The sequence below is a fragment of the Pollicipes pollicipes genome, unplaced genomic scaffold, assembly GCF_011947565.3.
Source record: "Pollicipes pollicipes isolate AB1234 unplaced genomic scaffold, Ppol_2.1 Scaffold_7261;HRSCAF=8764_pilon_pilon_pilon, whole genome shotgun sequence".
Taxonomy (NCBI): Eukaryota; Metazoa; Arthropoda; class Thecostraca; order Pollicipedomorpha; family Pollicipedidae; genus Pollicipes; species Pollicipes pollicipes.
In genome coordinates this window covers 16,580,049-16,598,164 of record NW_023597054.1, presented here as the reverse complement: position 1 = coordinate 16,598,164, position 18,116 = coordinate 16,580,049, and the positions used below count along the sequence as shown (strand labels likewise).

Below are 18,116 nucleotides of genomic sequence, written 5' to 3'. Positions count from 1 at the left end.
CATCCGTTTCCCAAGGTCCGGAATCGGCCATCTAATCTCCTGTCACCGGTGTCCAAATGCTTACCATATGTGGACAATCAAATTTAATTAGCGGCTGTGAGGAAAAACTTCGCAAGGGGCTTAAGATTAAGTCGTGCGTCTCAAGCACCCGGGAGTAAAAAATGCACCGCTTTCTTTCACGTGATTAGTTTCTTAGCTCACTTCCGCACTCCCAACGCGCCACGGGATCGGACGTTCACCCTCGGCGCCGCCACCTGCTCCTTCCTCGTCACCGACTCTGAGCGCCGCACTCTCGGAGGTCGACATCACGGATGTGGATAGAGGAGCCGCCAATTTCGCCGGCCCACCCGGCCTTGCCTGCCGGGCCGCTGACGACGTCGGCCGCTGACGGCAAGCAGGCACGCAAGCCAGCCTCCGCCGGGTCCATGTGCACTCGGTGACCTGGGAGCACAGTGCGCATGAGCACGGGAGCACGCTGCAACGGGTGTGCGGTCGGCGCGCTTCTGGCCCGCTCATGTTCGGATTCAGTGGCGCCTGCTCGAGGGTTGGACCGTGGCGGCGAGACGAGGTACAAACACTACAGTTTTCCGTGTTAATGTGTCGTATCGTTTGGCAGCAGGTTACAGACCTAGAAAATCGATGGCCAAGCGTAGTACACCATACAAGGGTCGAACTATCGCTCTATATTTATGGGTAAGGAGCAACGGTGTGATCACCGATTTATTTCCAGTGATCGGAGCCCAGGCAAGCGCCTTATCTAAGACCGCGTGGTCGTTGGAGGTACGCGTCTCTGCACATAGTACCATGTGGGCCGCGCTGGTGGACGCAGATCTTATCTACTGCAGATTCTGCCAGGGATTTTACCACATGTACCTGCCACCGATGTTATCCGGCGGGATTTAGTGAAACGCGTTTGCCCGCTGCGTGCCGAGGTCGGCGACGGTACGACCACCCACTGCCCGCGCTTAACGACAGCCGTCAGTAACCCGCAGCTTTGCGGCGATGCTCTCGAGGCAGTTGTGCGGGCAGGCCCAGTGTCTGAGTGCCGTTCAGTCATTCGTTACCTGCCGATTTATTCAGCGGCGCGCAGCAGCATTCTTGACGAGATGGCCGTCCGTCGTTCCGCCTATATCCATGGGCGGATTTATGGACGTGATTAGTGCAAGTTGGGCTGAGAGCACCAGCCCTGCTTGAAGAAATACGCCTTTCTGCGTTCTGTTCACGAGAACTGAAATGTTCCTCTAATTTGACGATAAAATAAACATTAAACTGTTGCACATTTGCATTTTGCGGCGAAATCATAGAGTACACGTGCAGTTGCACGCAACGTTCTCGTGGCGAGTTTCACCCGCGACCGTGCATGACCGTCGCTGCGGCAAATGGCGGCCCATTGAAGAGCGTCTTCACGTGCGCCGGATATTTCACTATGGTACATGAGCTGAGTCGAACTATTTTTAACCCGTCCGGTGGACCACGGTGCTTGATTGCCCAGAGCGTGGGAAAGGGGCATTTCGGTGGGTGCAGCATGAGGCGCATTTTGGAGGGTGAATGCGCACCTCTTACTTATTAACGCTCGATCTGACGCTCCTTTCCCCCACAGGAACGGTCTGGCTGGCTCGGCCGTGTGCGCCTTCAACCTGTCGGCGATCGGTGACGCGTTCGACGGCCCGTTTCGGCGGCAGCGCGAGCCGGGCGGCGCCTGGCCGCGCCAGCCGCTCGACCTGCGCCACTTCCAGTGCGGCACCCCGGGCCAGACGGCCGGCCGTGACCGCCGGCTCGCCGACATCCCGCAGTACGCGCTGGCGCACGACGCCGTCATGCCCACCAAAACCGACCCGCTGCTCCTCGCCGACGGCGCCAGGTGAGGTGGCGTTCGGGTCACGAGCGGTGCACGCGTCACAGTTGTTCGGGTGGTGATGGCCGCGCCGCCGCGAGTTATAGCGTTATCGGCCGGTCACGACCCAGATGGGAGGGGGAGGGGGGGGGGGGGGCTGTGTGATGCCAGGTGGAGTGCGTCGCAAGATGCCGCATCATTCCGGCAAGTGACGTCACACCTGTTCACTTTCACGCGGGGCGTCCGGCGCCCGTGGCTTTGTTTCGCCCGCTGCACTCGGCAAGCCTCGCTATTGATCATGGTCCCCAGTGGCGTCTCGCCCTCATCAATCATCTCCGAAACGACCATGTGCCTCCCACGTCCGAACGCCGACAATGGCACCCGTTACGGTGCACGGGTTTCTTGCGCCGGCAGAACAACGGAGTGGCCCAAGGCCGCTTCGTGTTGTTCTCTTGTGATGCGGTCGGGTCACCGCCGTTGGTGCGTCCGCAACAAAGCCGAGGAGTCGCCTCTGGAAAGGGGGCGGCAAGCGGGCGCCAGACGCTCTGTCCGGGTCAAAGCCCGAGTCACCCGGCCACACCGCCTTTGTCCCGTCTCTGGGCCGGACGTCTCGGGCCCTTCGTTCGATATTTTACCCAGATTATGTCACCTTGGACGGGAGAGAGGGCGTTCCGGCGAGCTGACGCGGTCGGTGGTTGTGGGGTCCCGTCAGTCCGGCATTCCGGGAAGTCGAGAGGCTCCTGCTCATTTTGAGGTGCATGCGGAGGACGTGCCGCATGCCACCGAGGACAGGTGGCATGCGGCACGCCCGCACATGCGTCACAAAGGTGGCCGCAGCCGGGCTCGTGTGAGCCGTAAGGCGCTTTGCCGAATTGCAGGGAGATAATCACCTTTAGAAGACTGCTGTCGGGGCATTACGCAGAGAAAAAATACGCAAAGACGTCATCACGACAAAGCTGTCAGTTTCCATCACTGTCCATGTGGCAAGGGTGCGATGCCATGCATTTCGCATCATTATGGGTGATAAATGCACGATTTGCTTTGTACCACGCCGCACTATTCTGACTCGATCTTGTCCACGATCCATGAACCTCTCCAACTAGACCGAAAAAGCCAGCATTGCGATTCCGTTCATGCTAAGAAGCTTGTAGCTTTAAGCTAAGCTAGTTACTGGACGACTGGCATGACAAACTGGCTGCCGTGCAGCATTCCCTTGCGTCGCTGGCAAGAATGCTCTGCATCCCAAGCCGTCAGCAGGTCACACCCCCCACCGCCCTCTTTGCAGCCTGACTGCGATCGCCACTGACGTCATCACTACCAAGCACCACGTGGCGGTACACGTCATTTTTGTTGCCGACAAGGACGGCACCATCAGAAAACTGAGCGTCGTACCGCGCAGCCAGAAAACGTGCCTGGTGGAAGTCCTGCAGCCGTTTGAGAAGCCAACAAAAATCCTCACCATGAAGCTTCTGAAGGAGGAGGTGAGATCTCATGCCACAGGGCACGGTGGGCTGGCTCTTCTTCAAAACTGTCTCATTGAAATGGTCAGCCTACAAATCATCAGAGGCTGAGTACGGTTACTTGCAGATGGAACCAGACGTTGCAGACCAACGGGACAAAGGGAACCAACGGAACCGTTTGATTGCAGGCCAACGGAACGGGGTGTTTTGTGACAGGCTTCACCGATATCCAAAAGTATATTTTTGCTGCGAAATACGCTGTTGAAGTAAATAATTGAGCGATGTTGGAAAATTACTCGCAAAATGGGCCATTAATTGCCTGAATTGATCAGGAGCTAAGCTGCGGGACAGACAGGCCTTATTCAAACTATAATCGAATTGGCAGTTTGGGCAGGCCACCCGGCCCGGCTGTCACGTGACTATGATAAGGTTGTCAGCTTGGAACTGGCCGCGTGGGCCCGGCTGTGACGTCACTATGTTAGAGTTGTCAGCTTGAGCAGGCCGCGTGGGCTCGGCTGTGACGTCACTATGATAGAGCTGCCAGCTGAGCACACCGCCCGTTTGTCGTCACGCTTTTGAAACGCGCATATCTTAGCGACCGCCGATCACAAAGTTCAGAGTCTTCAGCAACGATAACTGCAATCCTTTACACGTGGTATTGTAAAAATTGTTAGTTGTTGACGTAGAGCCTGTTTGATCAGGTGGGTTTTCTTGCAGCCTTGCAATATCACCGAAATTTCTCCTCCCCTTCGATTTGCATGGAACATACAAATTTTCAGCCTTCGAAAAAGCCGCAGAACCGGGCCCAGATCTGGGTGGATCGGATCCGAGGCCGGGTTCAGATCTGGGCGGATCAGATTCGAGGCCCGATTCAGATCTCTACAGATCGGCTCCGAGGCCGGATTCAGATCTGTGCGGATCGGATCCGAGGCCGGGTTCAGATCTGGGTGGATCGGATCCGAGGCCGGATTCAGATCTCGGCGGATCAGATCCGAGGCCGGATTCAGATCTCGGCGGATCAGATCCGAGGCCGGATTCAGATCTGGGCGGATCGGATCCGAGGCCGGATTCAGATCTGGGCGGATCGGATCCGAGGCCGGGTTCAGATATTGACTACCCCGAGTCGCAGCGATGCGAGGCTGACAGATTCTGACGGAGAGAAAACGGGCAATCGTAACGGCGACAGTGAGGGTCAATGCGCGTAGTTATGCGCATTCGTGCGTAAGTTATAAATTCCCCAGTTCAGGTTTTTTAAGGTTGGTTATTAGATCTTAGCCATTAGAGTAGGTGAAAGCTGGCAACTAACTGTACAGTTTACATAAATGTGCCAGCTACAACTCAGTAACATATCTGAAAGCCGCCCGACCTGCGGCTGCACTGCTTTAGCCGGAACCCAAAGGCTGGCCCATGAAACAATAAAGACAGGAAGAACTGCTCATTGTGGCCAATGTCCACCCAAAACACATGCGTATTTTGGAATAGCCAAGCCGCTTTTGATAACCGTACCTAAATTAGTGTGAATTTATTTATTTTGGTTACTGAAATTGGCGTTCCGGCCAGATTAATGGGTGAGCAATTTCTAAACCGTATGACCCATCAAGCTGGAAATAGCCCACCTTCAACACAGCAACCTAAACTGTACCTCTGTATATTAAAGATGGATTGTTTTTAGCGTAGAATCTCATCATGCGAACAAGCCGGAGACTTTTTTCCGAGACCTAGGAACAACGCCTGCCTTGCTTAATCAAGTTACTTTAGAGTCACAATGCGGAATCCTACGTCAGTGAGTATCCACCTAGTAACTGCTAGTAGACTTCCCTTCGGTATTGATCAAACCCATTAACAACCCATCTCCCAGCCCAGTCCACCACGGATAGGATGGGAAGCGGGCGCTCTATCCCAATGAGCTACGGGACGGACAAGACCACAATACTATTTTGCCGTCGGAGTGAATTTATGTGGCCGTTATGAAACAGACCTGATCCACTGTTTAGTGATGCCAATTTTCCGCATGCGTCTATGGGTACGCATGCGTATTACCGCATTTGCGCATGCGCGTGTTCCCTACCGATTCAGTTGATGTGGTGACGGGTGGTGGTGTTCATGCCGATATTCGGGGTCCAGCCTGGTTTTGATCCGGCTGGACCGATCTTGAAAAGTCTTTCCCGTGTAGTGCGTGTCAGGGATTCGAAAAGTAAGCTGCTGGATCAGGCTGGTTCCAATACTATTACTGGCCACTTATGTAATAGGCTCAGCAAATCAAGCCAGCTCAACTAGAGCAGTCTCTGCGCCCTTCAGCAGCAGCACAAAACACTGGAATTTCCAATGCAATGGTCGGGAAAGTATGAAGTTTTGTTCGTGTGAAACTGGGGAAAGATGCCGCACATCTGCCGCTCCCCAGTGGCCTTGCCGGGAATAACGAACTTATGCCTGATGGTTGTACCATAACCGCTCGTTCTAGGGTCACTCAAAGTTCCCTGTATCTGAGGGTGGCCTCGCCGGCTGGGCCGACTTAGGCAGCTCCACATGGTCCCTGCGGGCTCCGTGTGTCCGGACGCGTACTCTGAACTGGTGTGATTGTGGGTATGCAGTTATTGACCGCCTTCCGTCACCTCGCAGAACTCCTTGATGACAGACTTTGGCCTGTTCTTGGCATGTGCTGGCCACCTCTTGTCATTTCGCAGGGCTCTGCACCTGGCCACGGACTCTGGACTGGTGCGGTATCTACTGTTCCCTCGCTGTCACCCCGCAGGGCTCTCTGTACCTGGCCACGAACTCCGGACTGTTGCAGCATGTGCTGACCGCCCCCTGTCAACCCTGCAGGGGTCCCTGCACCTGGCCACGGACTCTGGACTGGTGCGGTATCTACTGTTCCCTCGCTGTCACCCCGCAGGGCTCTCTGTACCTGGCCACGAACTCCGGACTGTTGCAGCATGTGCTGACCGCCCTCTGTCACCCTGCAGGGGTCTCTGTACCTGGGGACGGACTCGGAGCTGGTGCGTGTGCCGGTGCAGCGCTGCGAGCGGTACCAGAGCGAGGACAGCTGCCTGGGCGCCATGGACCCGTACTGCGGCTGGGACGCAGCGCGCGGCGTCTGCAGCCGGCCGCCCGGGCGTAACCCGGACGTGCTCTCCTGGCGTCAGCTGGTGACCCAGTGTCCGGACCCCAGCCGGCCCGTGGACGGCGGCTGGAGCGGCTGGACCGACTGGCAGGAGTGCGGACAGGCGGCGGCCGACGGCGGCGAGCTGTGCCGATGCCGCCGGCGCTCCTGCTCCAGCCCGGCACCGGCGAATGGCGGCGCGCCCTGCACCGGCCTCGCCGCCCAGGTCGCTAACTGCACGCGCCACGGCGGCTGGACCGGCTGGTCGGCCTGGTCGGCCTGCTCGCATCCGTGCGGCCGCGCCAGCAAGTCGCGGCGCCGCTCCTGCACCAACCCGGCGCCGGCGCACGGCGGCCGGCCCTGCGTCGGCGAGGAAAGTCAGGACATCTTCTGCCACTCGAACCCGCCCTGCCCGTCCAAGACCAACCTGCCGCTGGACGGCGGCTGGGGCGGCTGGGGCTCCTGGGGACGCTGCTCAGCGCGCTGCGGCGGCGGCTTCCGGCGGCGGCGGCGCGTCTGCGACAGCCCTCGCCCCGTCAACGGCGGCCGGCCGTGCCTCGGCTGCGACCTGGAGTACGCCGAGTGCGGCACCGAGCCGTGCCCGACGCTGCGCCGCCTCACCGACTGGACGCCGTGGCTGGCGGCCGCCGGCGGCGACGGCCGCCACCAGCAGCGGTTCCGCTTCGCCTGCCGCGCGCCCGTGCCGGACGCGGGGCTCATCCGGCCAGGCGCCGCCAAGACAGACGAGCGCTTCTGCTCGGCGGACGGCCTCTGCTCGCCCGGTGAGTCAGCGCGCCGCCGGTGCGGGGACGCGGCGCCGGCTGACGACATCGGACCGATACGGCCGATCGGATGATCGACAGCTGAGATGTCGGTGAGCCCGTGGACCCGACGCGTCAGGACCGAAGGCTCGGCACGCCAGATGTGGGCGGGCTTAAAGTACCGGTGGGCCGGGCTCCATGAAGTCACCGCCGTTGCACGGGTTTTTGCTGTGGTTTATGTGGTGCTCATTGCTGTATTTTGAGCATTCATGTCGCTACGTGGAATAAGGACATTTGGTCAGAATCCGACGGAGCATTTTGCAGAAGTGCAACAACGTCGGTGTGCGATCCATTGCATTTATTTGAGCATGGTAGCGTTGCATCATCTCCTTCTGACAAGCGGCTGTCGGTTTCAGACAACTGGGAAGACCTGGGCTGGGGCGATTGGAGCGACTGGTCCGACTGCTCGGCGCTGTGCGGAGGCGGCGTCCAGTCCAGGTCACGGCTCTGCGAGGAAGACCATGCCGTCTGCCAGGGCCGACAGAGCGAGGAGCGGCAGTGCAATGCCCACTCGTGTGCCGGTGAGTTGTGGCAACTGCCGAGAAGCATCGGTCGGCGCAGATAAACCTTTTGAAACAAATCACTTCTCGTTGTGTAACATAACGTCACTTGGATGATGCCAGCGAGCCACACCGAGTGAGCGATATTGGGTCTTTACAGCGGGTACAGTGCCTTATCATTCAACTGTGAGCTCAGCACTGTGCTCCGCGAGAAACGGTGCGTACATGAATTCAATTAATGAAACGCAAAATCACTTCGCCGCTGAGAAAAAAAAAACTGATCACTGACTTCCCATTTGTCCCTATTTTAGACCTGCCCCTTCTCATTTCTCCGCCGCTGGTTCATGATATTGATATCCCCGGCTTCTCTGACCTTTCGTCCGCGTGCCTGCTGACGTGTCCCGCCGCTGCGCCCGCAGGCGAGTGGACATGCTGGTCGGAGTGGTCGGCCTGCTCGGGCTCTTGCGGCGCGGCGCAGCGTCAGCGCACCAGGCGATGCCGCAGCCAGTCCGCGCCCGGCCAGCTCGGGACGCTCTGCGACGGCGACGCCACCTATGAGGAGACGTGCCAACTGCCCGGCTGCACCAGTCTCGCCGGCTGGGAAGATTGGTACGACGGGACTGGACTTGGTTTGGTTTTGTGGAATGCTTCAATGTCACTATAACGCTCCAAGCAAAATTACAGGCGCGATGGATGTTACTGGTGCAGGGAACATGGCTGTTATGGTCATGGAAGCCATGCAAGTTATATTACTGCTATTTTTATTGCTGTCACTAGTACATGATTGGGATTGCAGCCGAAGTAACTAGTTTGCAGCTTTTATTGACTATGTAGAAAAATCATTTAGATAACGTCCCAAGACACCCTATTTGCGGGGCTTGAGGACACACTTTCCTTCAATCTATGAGACCTGTAGTTTAAACCATGTGCAAGCGTAGCGAAGTTGAACAGCAGCGGCGACGCTGTGCCCTGTGGAAGTCATCAAGACATGCGCTTTGTCTTTGATCCGTTCGGGGGAAGATTTTTAAAGGAAACTGTATGAAACACGCGAGCTATATGCCTATGATGTATACTGGTAGCCAGTGTCTAACTGCCATCGACTCATGCATCTTTACGCTTTCAGGACCGTTTGGAGTCTTTGTGACGAGAATAACGAGCAGCACCGCAAACGCCGCTGCAAGAAGTCTGAGCGAGACCCTAGCCTCTGCCAAGGCCACGACAGAGAGACGAGGATATGTGTGCATGCAAACGGCGGTGAGTTGCACTGGACACCATCCGTGCTTACTAACCAGCTAACACGCGTCGTGTAGCCAACTTGTGTCAAAAGACGTGCCTGTTCAGTGGCAATATGACCCCAATCGTCGTGTCACACAAGTGAGTACTTCACCCGCGCGACGGATGTACCTCACACCTTTCAATGAGCGCGTATGGCACCTGGCAACTCTGAACAAACGCGCGTGGTAGCTCACACACCGAATACCCCCATGTGGCGGTGCTGTTTACACCCTGCCCCCTCCCCCAGAGCTGCTGCAGCTGGCGTCATCCGGCGGGCCTGGCCCAAGCTCCGGCATCGGGGCGGGCATGCTCGCACTCGGCTGCGTGCTCAGCTTCGTGGCCGGTGCGCTCCTGGCGGCAGTCGCCACGTACTTCTGCTTCATCGCCAGGTGGCGCCGAGCGCGCGACCAGACGGCCAAGCTGTACGATACGCCGAAGCTGGCGGCGGCCAACACGTACGTGCCGATGGGTGGTGTGCGCGGTGTCAGTGAACTGGCCGAAATGAAGAACCTCAGCCGGCTAGACGGCTCGGTCAAGGGCACGCTGCCGCCTTCCATGACGATAAAGACAAACCCGGCCAGCATCCGACGCAGCGGTGGAAACCGGTACGATCTGGTCAGCCCCGACGAGCTGCGCGTGGACCTGGACTCGGACGCAATCTATTAAGTGCCATTTGTGTGTTTGTGCTCAGTACAAATTTGTGATAATGTGCCGCGAGGACTTGGAAGACATGGCGATTGCGTAACGAGTCCTTTGCTCCTGTGCCAAATCGGTGTTCGTTTTGAGACGTGGGAATCGGTACAGGTGTCAGTTTGTCGTTTTAGAGAATGTGCATGCGTCGAAGTGATCACAAAAGTTTCATCGGTGCATGCGCAAGTGGGGGCGATTTCGCCCATGGTTTGAGCGCGGTGTAGCCAGATGAAAGGTGCAGATGCCTTTTAAATCTAATTGGATGATGCGACCGCGTCGGTACTTAATGTTTGTGCCATGATGTGCAAACTGTTTTTAAACAATATTTTGTCTGCTGAGATGAGGTGCACTGTGATACGTTCTGCCTTTACTGCCGCCGACTAATCCTGTCTGCTAGTAAGCGGGGTGAGCCGCGTATCGCCTTTAGCTGTAAAGGTTTTTCATACTTACGACGGGGCGAGCTGAAAACCGAATCTGGTGGCTCATCAGGGGAGTATCACTAGTGCACTTAGTTGCGGGAGTCCAGGTTTCACAGCGCGGAAGCACTGGACCAGCGTGTCGATCGTCACAGGGATCGCGAATTTCACTGCCGAGGAACCGCAGTGCTCTGAGTAGAAGCGGTCGGGAAGATCAGGACCAAGCGTGGACCATTGTGCAAATACAATCTTGTGGTGCTTTTGGAAGTGGATGTATTTGTGAACCTGGACGCGTCATGGCATCATGCACATTGCACTTTTACTTGGGAAAATTCACATCTGATAGTAGCAAGGCTATGTACAGTTCCATGAACTGCGTTTCCACTTCCGTGACACGTGCTACATTTATAGCTTCGTTTCTCCCATCTTGCGCTGCGAGGCGGACGCAGTTTGACATCTAGAACGTACAGAGCACACATGCATGAACATCAGAGACATCAGACCGGCTGTGGCATGAAAGCACGCTCATGTCGTAGCCGCGGTTCCTGCCACCCTCACAGCGGGGCCTCGGACCTTCGGGGAGGTGAGATCGCTCGCGACCGCGTTCAGCGCAGAGGTCAGCACGCCGAGCGTCGGCAGCAGCAGCGGCACGAATCGCAGCTCCTCCATGATGCTGTACACGTTCCGCGGCTCGGCCAGCTGCGGCTGCAGCAGCACGCCGCACGCGGCCAACTGCAGCTGGCCGAACAGGTACGTGACAGCGGCCGGCAGGTGGCAGCACCGCTCCAGCCGGCACCAGAGCGCCACCAGCGCCACCCAGAGGGCAGGCTGGGGTCCGACGGCCGTCGCCAGACCCAGCGCCAGCAGGGCGCCGGCGAGAGGTGCGCAGCGGCGGCCTACCACGCGCTGCAGCCAGCCAGCGACCGGGGCGGTCAGCGCGGCGGCCGAGGAGGTGACGCTGCCGGCCAGCGCAACCTTCCGCCAGGCCACGTGGGGCGCGCCGTCCCTGAGGAACACGGTCGTCAGTGGACTTACAGGAACGGTCACTGATCATAGGCAGGCCAGGTACCGTAAAGGCTCAGCTTAGGAACGCAGGCACGGGGGCACGACAGGCACGTGCCCTTTGAGACTGAGGGTCCTTTGAAGCTGGTTATCCATGGCCCAATTGAAACCCCCTAACGTCGCAAAGGGCCGCAGGCTGCGCTAAGTGACTCCAGCCCTGTGGTCCGGGCCATTCATTATAAATCAGAGTGCATCTTGCACCGACCAGGAATCCTAGGGCAGTGGGGCCCCTGTGGCACCCAGGAGACCACAAGTACCTAAAAGTCGGCCACGTGTCGGCCTGGGAGCCCATTCCCAGCAGAAATAAGACAGGGGTATGCGAATGTCAGTCGAAGAACCTCTTCAGCTTTTCACGCCAAAAGTCAGAAAGCCCCTTGCATTGATTGAGGACACTGGGAGACAATGGTGTGGCCCCTGTGACAGACTGGTGCCCACTGTCTCAACAGAGGTAGGGACGGAACTCTGAATGTCAGAAGACCCCGACCAACGTACCAAAGGCCGAAAAGTCAGAATGGGTCCGTTGCATGGGTCGGGCCCTCTGTCATTTATCACATCTCATTTCCTTGCCAATGAAACGGTCCTCAATAAAATAATGGAGGACCCCACGTCAGAAAGGCGGACCCAGTAGCAAACGGGGGCTCTCCACCCCGTTTCGGTGCAGGAGCCCGGAAAGCCGGACTGGGATCCCGGTGCTAAACAATGGACACCCTGTGCCGCCCTGTGTCGATGCATTGACAACTCCAATTACAGAACCTCCGCGTTAGTGGAGGACTAATGTATGACGTATCTCTCCGAGGGCCTTCGGATCGACCAGGATCCGCATATCCAGACTGATAGTGGGTAAGTCGGGGAGCTTTCCATCCCCTCCCGGGGCTTGGACAGAAAGCTACCTCATCAAACCCTGATCAGAAACGGCAGTGGATCTCCAGTTTTCTATCCTCAGGCCCCACATCTGGGCCAGGTAGGGAACGATCTAAGCGTTCAGTCCACGGGGCATCTCAGTGAACGCGCCCGGCGTCGTGACTGGATCAATACAGAAACGACAAAAGAAAAGGAAGAAAAGAAGAACGTGGTATGAATGAACTGTGCGAAATCCGATGATTTACAGAATTTTCATTTCGGGCCATTAAGCTCTGTGAATCCCTCAATACGACTGGTCGTGTCCCTGGCTGAACTGTGAGGTGGTAGATGCTAGGTGGATATCGTTATGCCTCGCCCGCGGTAAGCGAAACCGGTGCAAGCGTAGGTACTGATTCGCACTCTGTTCCAGACCCGAAACTGACGCGTTGATGCGCTGCATTCCCGCACGAATCCCTTGGTGCTAGACATGCTCGAAAGAAGCAACACAAACACTGGACTTTGCTCACCTTAAGATCACTTCGGCTGCCACCAAGGTGACAATGAGTGGGCAGAGCCAGAGAGCTTTGAAGCCCGTCCACATGGCCATCAGGTGCACCGCCTGCATCGTGCTGGACCGCGAGTGAAACACCAGGCCGTCCCACGGGAACAAGCACTCGCAGGCCGTGTGGAGCAGCAGCAGCGCCGGCACCGCCGCCAGCAGCAGACAGACGGACCAGACGGGGCGGGTGTGGGCCGCGGCTCGCTCGTCCGCCGCGCTGGAGCCCGCCGGGACCCCGTCACCAGGCTGATCCGCGTCCTCCCTGGGGCTCGTCAGCAAGCGGACTAACCACCACACCGAGCGGAGCTCGGAGCGACGAGTGGCGCCCAGCCTGCTGGGACACAGCGTGACGGCCGGCCGTCGCAGGTCGACACCCACCTCGACCACGCGCATCGCCAGCGCCACGAACACGAGCGCGAGGAGCAGCGGTGCGCGCGCGCACACCCACCAGCACTCGTAGTAGGACAGAAGCACGCTGAGCGCCGTCCAGGGGACGCTCCTCAGACGGCGGCTCGCCAGCACGATCGCCAGGTTGGCGAGCAGCAATCGCGCCGGTGCCGCCCATTGGCCTCTGAAGAGGAGCAGCAGCACGGCCGGGGCGAGCGCGGCGCGGGCCCGGCGGGCGGCGCGGGGCGGCAGCAGGCGGCAGGCAAGGCTGCAGGCGCAGGCAGCGGCCAGTACGGCGGCCACCTCGTGTCCGTGCCGACCCACGCTGGAGGCGGCCGCCTCGCGGACGGCGGCCATGGTTCGAGCCAGTGCTGCCCTCCACGCCAGCCACGCTGACGTCGCGACCATGGCGCGGGTGGACGGAGAGTCTCTGGCGATCTAGCCCGCAGGACTCCGCTCAGCAGCGTTCTATAAGCCTTCGGGCGTCTACTCTTCAGCTCACATCGTCTTGAAAGCGTCCTACTTACCGGCTCTCCGAAACTCATGCAATCTTTCTGAGCTTTTCAGCTGTAACTGTTTTTCTGAGCCCCTCGTATCTCTCCAGCACCTCGCAGCGTCCGCTTTTGAGCGCTCCGGCTGCTGGAGCTTATCTCACACCTCACAGGTCCACCCGGCCCGCGCAGGCTCATCTCACAGGTCCGTCCGCTTCGCACGGGCTCATCTCACAGGTCCGTCCACTCTGCGCAGGCTCACCTCACAGACCCGTTCACTCCACACGGGCTCACCTCACAGGTCCGTCCGCCCCGCACGGGCTTAAAACTCGCAGGTCCGTCCGCTTCGCGCGTGCTCAACTCACTGGCCCGTCCGCTCCGCACGGGCTGGGCATGCCACTATCAGCCGACGGCCGGAGGGGAGTGTGCGCGCCCTACGACGCGCCGACGATCGATCCCTGCACGTGCGCCGCCGCGGCAGCACTGGCCGCCCGGCCGCCATGCCGTGAGGCCGCTCGCAGAGCACTGCAATCGTCCTGCAGCGGTGGGAATAGTTGCCAGCGCTGACGTCACAGAGGGGAGGGGCATTAACCGGTCGTAATCTTATCGGCGACCCCGCGGCGACGCCCGCCGACCGCCGCCGCGCCTGGCCTCACCGCAGCTGACCTTTCGCCGAAGCGCGCGCGTTGCCAGTGCAGTGCCGCACACCGCAGCGTGTTCAGGCCTTGGCCTGGCCCTCGCTCGCAGCGGGTCTCCTGCTACAGTGTGGGTGCGAGCTGCTTCACTACGTCTGGGATTAGCATGAGGCTGATGGTTTATGGGTTGTTTCTGTTTGTGCAGACCGACAGCCTCAATTCCTCCCTGCTTGTGTCCGACAGACACGCCAGTAGGCATTCGTCTGTTAGGTTGACATGGTGATTCACAAGGTGAAGACTTCGATCTCGCCTGATGTGCTGTTGGCGAAGGTGTGACGCCTTGGGAGGATGAAGTGGCATCTATTGATCGCTCTTTGAGGGCCTCCGTGCGGACAGGAGAAACCTGTCACTACACCAACAGGGACGGCGGAGCACACGGCATAGCGCAGCATTTAATGACCCTCCGTCGAAAGCTGGTACAATCAGGTGTTGCCCAAAGTGTCGAGACAACCCTATCGCCATTGCGTCCCCTCATTGTCGTTTCTGAACGACACCGCAAGACCCCAGAGCCGCTTGCGCCGTGTCGACAAAAAGCACAATTAAAGCGACCGACGGAGCGAGCCGAGATAGCGCTATGGCTAGCGCTTCCGCCGGAAGTGCCGCCGGACGCCTAATCGCCGCCACACACCCTATTGTCGTGGCGTCCTAGCCAGACGTAACCCAGGCAGCGTGACGGCCGCTCTCGCTTCCTCTGCAAGTGCACAGTGCAGTAGGTCGTACCCTGCATACCACTGACTTAGCGACGCGGATCAAGCCGATGGCTCTCTGCGCGCAGCCTTAAAAACGCTCCGCGCAAAAACTCCGGCAGCGTTTCATGCATAGCAAAAAGGATGAGAGAAAACCGGCTCTGTATATTTGACCAGCGTGGCAGTGGCATACGTTCCATCCGTTGCGCAAACTGCGGGGCATCACACGATGGCGACATTCACATACTCTGATCTAGAAAGGAAGATGGAGGCCACGGCTCGGAACGACCCGGCACTTCCGCAGTAACGTGCACTCATTACCCAGGATAATCACGTCGAAACGCGCTGCGCCCAAAAGATCGCTCGCGTTCCCGGCCTGTGCGTGGACATTGCACTCCGCACTGGGCTTTTCGAGGACGCCCGGCCATGCTGAGACAAATGGACCGAACCCACACTGCTCACCCACGTCCCGCATCGCATGTTTTCGAACGCTGTCAACTGCCAAATTACCCTTAGGCATGGTGCGCGTTGAAAAGAACCGTTACGCACAAAGAAAAGCGTTGCAAAGAAGCGTCACGCACAAAGAAAGGCATGGAAAAGACGCTTTACGCACAGAGAGGCGTTTGCTAATGGCGACCACGCAGTGTGTTGACATGGCAGCGTCCTCGTTCCCACCGGGAATCATTCACGACCAACGTGATCGCAACCCATTTCATTACAACAATTACTTGCTTAGTGTTCGCCCGAGGTGTCAACGTTACGCAACACGAAAGTTGGAGCCGTAAGAGATAAGTCTATATTCAAAACACGCCAACACAGGACACGTTGCAGACCCAGCAGCTGGCAGCGGCGACGGCGCGTGACGGCGCCGACCGGGGCAGTTGGCACCATCCGCGCACACACACAAACGCGCCGGCGGTCTGTCTGGGAGCTGACGCTCACTTCCCGCTGTTGGGTGCTCGGGACGGCCACGCGCTGTCATGCCGCAGTGGGCTGCCTTCTGGCAGGGCCTAGCCACGGTCACCGCTCTGTCTCTCGTCAGGCATCAACGCTGCGCCGTGCATGTTGGTGGTATGGCATACTACGCTTCCACGAAGGCCGCCACCCCTTATCCGGCAGGTCCCGACCTATTACATGAGCTCATGTCGAAAGCCCTGGTGCACGTCGCAAACGATTTTCACAACGCCCCTCAAATCTGCGTCAATTGCGTCACATCGAGACGACGGTGGGTACTGTCTGCACGTTTAAACTGCTCAGCACAGCGCGCACCTATTGCAACATTCATGCTCTGAACAACCGGACAGCATGCAACCGAGCGTTCCTGCTTGTACCATGAATATTCCACGGATACTGCACATCGAAACAAGTGGACGCGGCACCGGGACTCCCTGCGGCGCAGCTCGCGTCGACCGGACGCCACGCGACCGCCTGTCCTTCCGTGCACAAAGTACAGCTACCGGCCAATATCCGGCCGCGCGCGGCTGGGCGCGCCGGTACCGGCCCGGCGCACCGACTGGGCACGCGGCAAAACGACAACCAGAGGTGCTCTTCACTAAGGCGGTGGTGCGACGAGTGCTGTGGCGGGACACGGACGTGCGCGTGGCCCGATCTTCGACGAGTGAGGGGAGGCGCCGGGCGGGGCAGGGTGCGGGACGACTGGGGTGCAGCGGCGGATGCAGAGGCGGGGTGATGCTGAAGCACGGGGCGATGCTAGCAGTGACGGGCACGGACGTGGGTTCGGGCGTCTCGGGTGCCGTCTCACAGAGCGCACCACCATGCCGGACTGCCAGGGGCTCACAAGTTTACCCCCGGTCTTCCCCAGCGCACCCATCACCGAATCAACATCCCTCCTCCACGGGCATTAGAGCAGAACCGGTCCAGCATTGAGCGGGGGGGGGGGGGGGGGAGGAGGTAATTATTTCAGTCCTCATTCGCATGACCATGCGCCTGCTGTTACTTTTCCTGTTTAGGAAGGAGCAACCACCCCCTGTCCACCCCATTACCGCGCCCTAGCCCGCACCAAGCCGGGTCAGGCTGCAATCCATTTGCCATCCACGGATTAACATTAGAAGAAACTTGTACATGGCCCTCACCCAGATATGTACCGGAATAACACAGCAGTCATTTCAACAAGCTCACGTTGGTGGGGCCCACTGTCGCCTAGCGACCAGCTACCGGGATGATCAACAATGATCCTCCACCAGGCTCACTCCACACAGCTGCGGGATAATGGCGGGGTAAACATTCCACCACCCGGACATCTCAAGTGGACTACATGATGCCTAGTGTAAACCCTGTAGCATGCATTGAAAATACCCGATTATAAGCCCAGCGTAAACGTGGTACAAGAATGCACGACCCGCGTTTGACGCAAGGTCTCGAGAGATCTTACAGAGTCTTGAGTGTAAGTCTGTACGCTAACAACAGGGCTAAATTGCGGGTTGGATGGGCGGGAAACTAAATACACATATCGTAGTACACACCATGGCGCAACGACGAGCGCATCCTATTCACACCGGTCTTGAACCCTCTGGTGGCTGACAGACTTCTGCTCCTCTTCCTGCTGCTCACCACATGGCGTATGCCACCTCGGGGCCGACCTCTGCCAGTGCACAGCCACTCTCCAACTCGAATCCCCCACCAGAAACGTCCGAACACACACCCCCAACCCTATACAGATACGCTAGCCGAGCCGCCGTGTCCTCACTTCTCAGCAGGAACGGGCGGCGATCTCCGCGGCGGCACTAAACCCCCGACCACCCGCACGGGGCTCCGACAGCGCCAGCCCCCGACCGCCAGCCGGTGACGGAAGGGGCGCCGGGTGCCCACGGTGCCGGTCGGGCTGGGGCGCGGCGGCCTCAGAGGCCAGGCGCCACTTTGTTGAGGCCCTTGAGCGCCACCTCGTAGCCGAGGAAGCAGGCGGCGTTGGCGGGGAAGGCGCGGATCATGACGGGCGCCAGGCCGCGGAAGAGGGCGCGCGGCCCCTCGCTGCGCATCATCTCGACGAACACATCGCGGATGCCGCGCGGGTACGTGCCGGCCGGCGCTGGAAGGCGGCGGGCGCGGGTCAGACCACGGCGACGCGGCTCGCCGCACGCCGCCGCCGCAAGTGGGCGGGATGCCGGCCGACGGCGGCGTAGTTGCCAGCCAGCATTGCGGCGCGGCCGTTACACCCTCCTGCGGCCTTGGAAATGCACGCTGAAAACCGCACACTTGTGCATGGTCAAGATCACTAGCTGCAGGGTGGTGGACGTCATGGCAGCACTAATGATTGGTGTCTGTGTGCTAATGCACGGCGTC

The 18,116-nt window shown here is 58.9% G+C and overlaps 3 protein-coding genes across 3 annotated transcripts in view; 1 reads left to right on the top strand and 2 right to left on the bottom strand.

Annotated features, from left to right (window-relative positions):
* LOC119111107 (semaphorin-5B) overlaps window positions 1-10,359 on the top strand; it is a 45,679-nt gene extending 35,320 nt beyond the window's left edge. Inside the window, exons 6-13 of the mRNA XM_037234934.1 lie at window positions 1,601-1,861; window positions 3,120-3,315; window positions 6,258-7,013; window positions 7,065-7,176; window positions 7,572-7,736; window positions 8,135-8,324; window positions 8,839-8,969; window positions 9,238-10,359. Of these exons, the coding sequence (XP_037090829.1) occupies window positions 1,601-1,861; window positions 3,120-3,315; window positions 6,258-7,013; window positions 7,065-7,176; window positions 7,572-7,736; window positions 8,135-8,324; window positions 8,839-8,969; window positions 9,238-9,656 (2,230 nt within the window). The 3' untranslated portion in view covers window positions 9,657-10,359. The remainder of the gene's footprint in view (window positions 1-1,600; window positions 1,862-3,119; window positions 3,316-6,257; window positions 7,014-7,064; window positions 7,177-7,571; window positions 7,737-8,134; window positions 8,325-8,838; window positions 8,970-9,237) is intronic.
* Window positions 10,360-10,621: 262 nt separating this feature from the next.
* LOC119111106 (uncharacterized) lies at window positions 10,622-13,301 on the bottom strand. The gene is made up of 4 exons (XM_037234933.1): window positions 13,261-13,301; window positions 12,526-13,128; window positions 11,034-11,102; window positions 10,622-10,769 (listed from the first exon to the last, which is right to left on the bottom strand). The coding sequence occupies exons 1-4, from the start codon at window positions 13,299-13,301 to the stop codon at window positions 10,622-10,624; spliced, it is 861 nt and encodes a 286-aa protein (XP_037090828.1).
* A 2,295-nt stretch (window positions 13,302-15,596) lies between these two features.
* colt (carnitine/acylcarnitine carrier protein colt, mitochondrial) overlaps window positions 15,597-18,116 on the bottom strand; it is a gene marked incomplete at its 5' end in the record, with an annotated part of 7,251 nt that continues 4,731 nt past the window's right edge. Inside the window, 1 exon segment of the mRNA XM_037236595.1 lies at window positions 15,597-17,862. Coding sequence (XP_037092490.1) covers window positions 17,675-17,862 — 188 coding nt within the window.

What these genes read in the sequence shown, in the direction of transcription:
- LOC119111106 (XM_037234933.1), bottom strand. Translation starts at nt 13,301, where the DNA reads ATGGCCGCCGTCCGCGAGGCGGCCGCCTCCAGCGTGGGTCG. An exon ending in GCAGCCGAAGTGATCTTAAG is followed by an intron (nt 11,103 to 12,525) that starts GTGAGCAAAGTC and finishes CGTGTTCCTCAG; the next exon opens with GGACGGCGCGCCCCACGTGG. An exon ending in GTCACCTCCTCGGCCGCCGC is followed by an intron (nt 10,770 to 11,033) that starts GCTGACCGCCCC and finishes GAACGTGTACAG; the next exon opens with CATCATGGAGGAGCTGCGAT.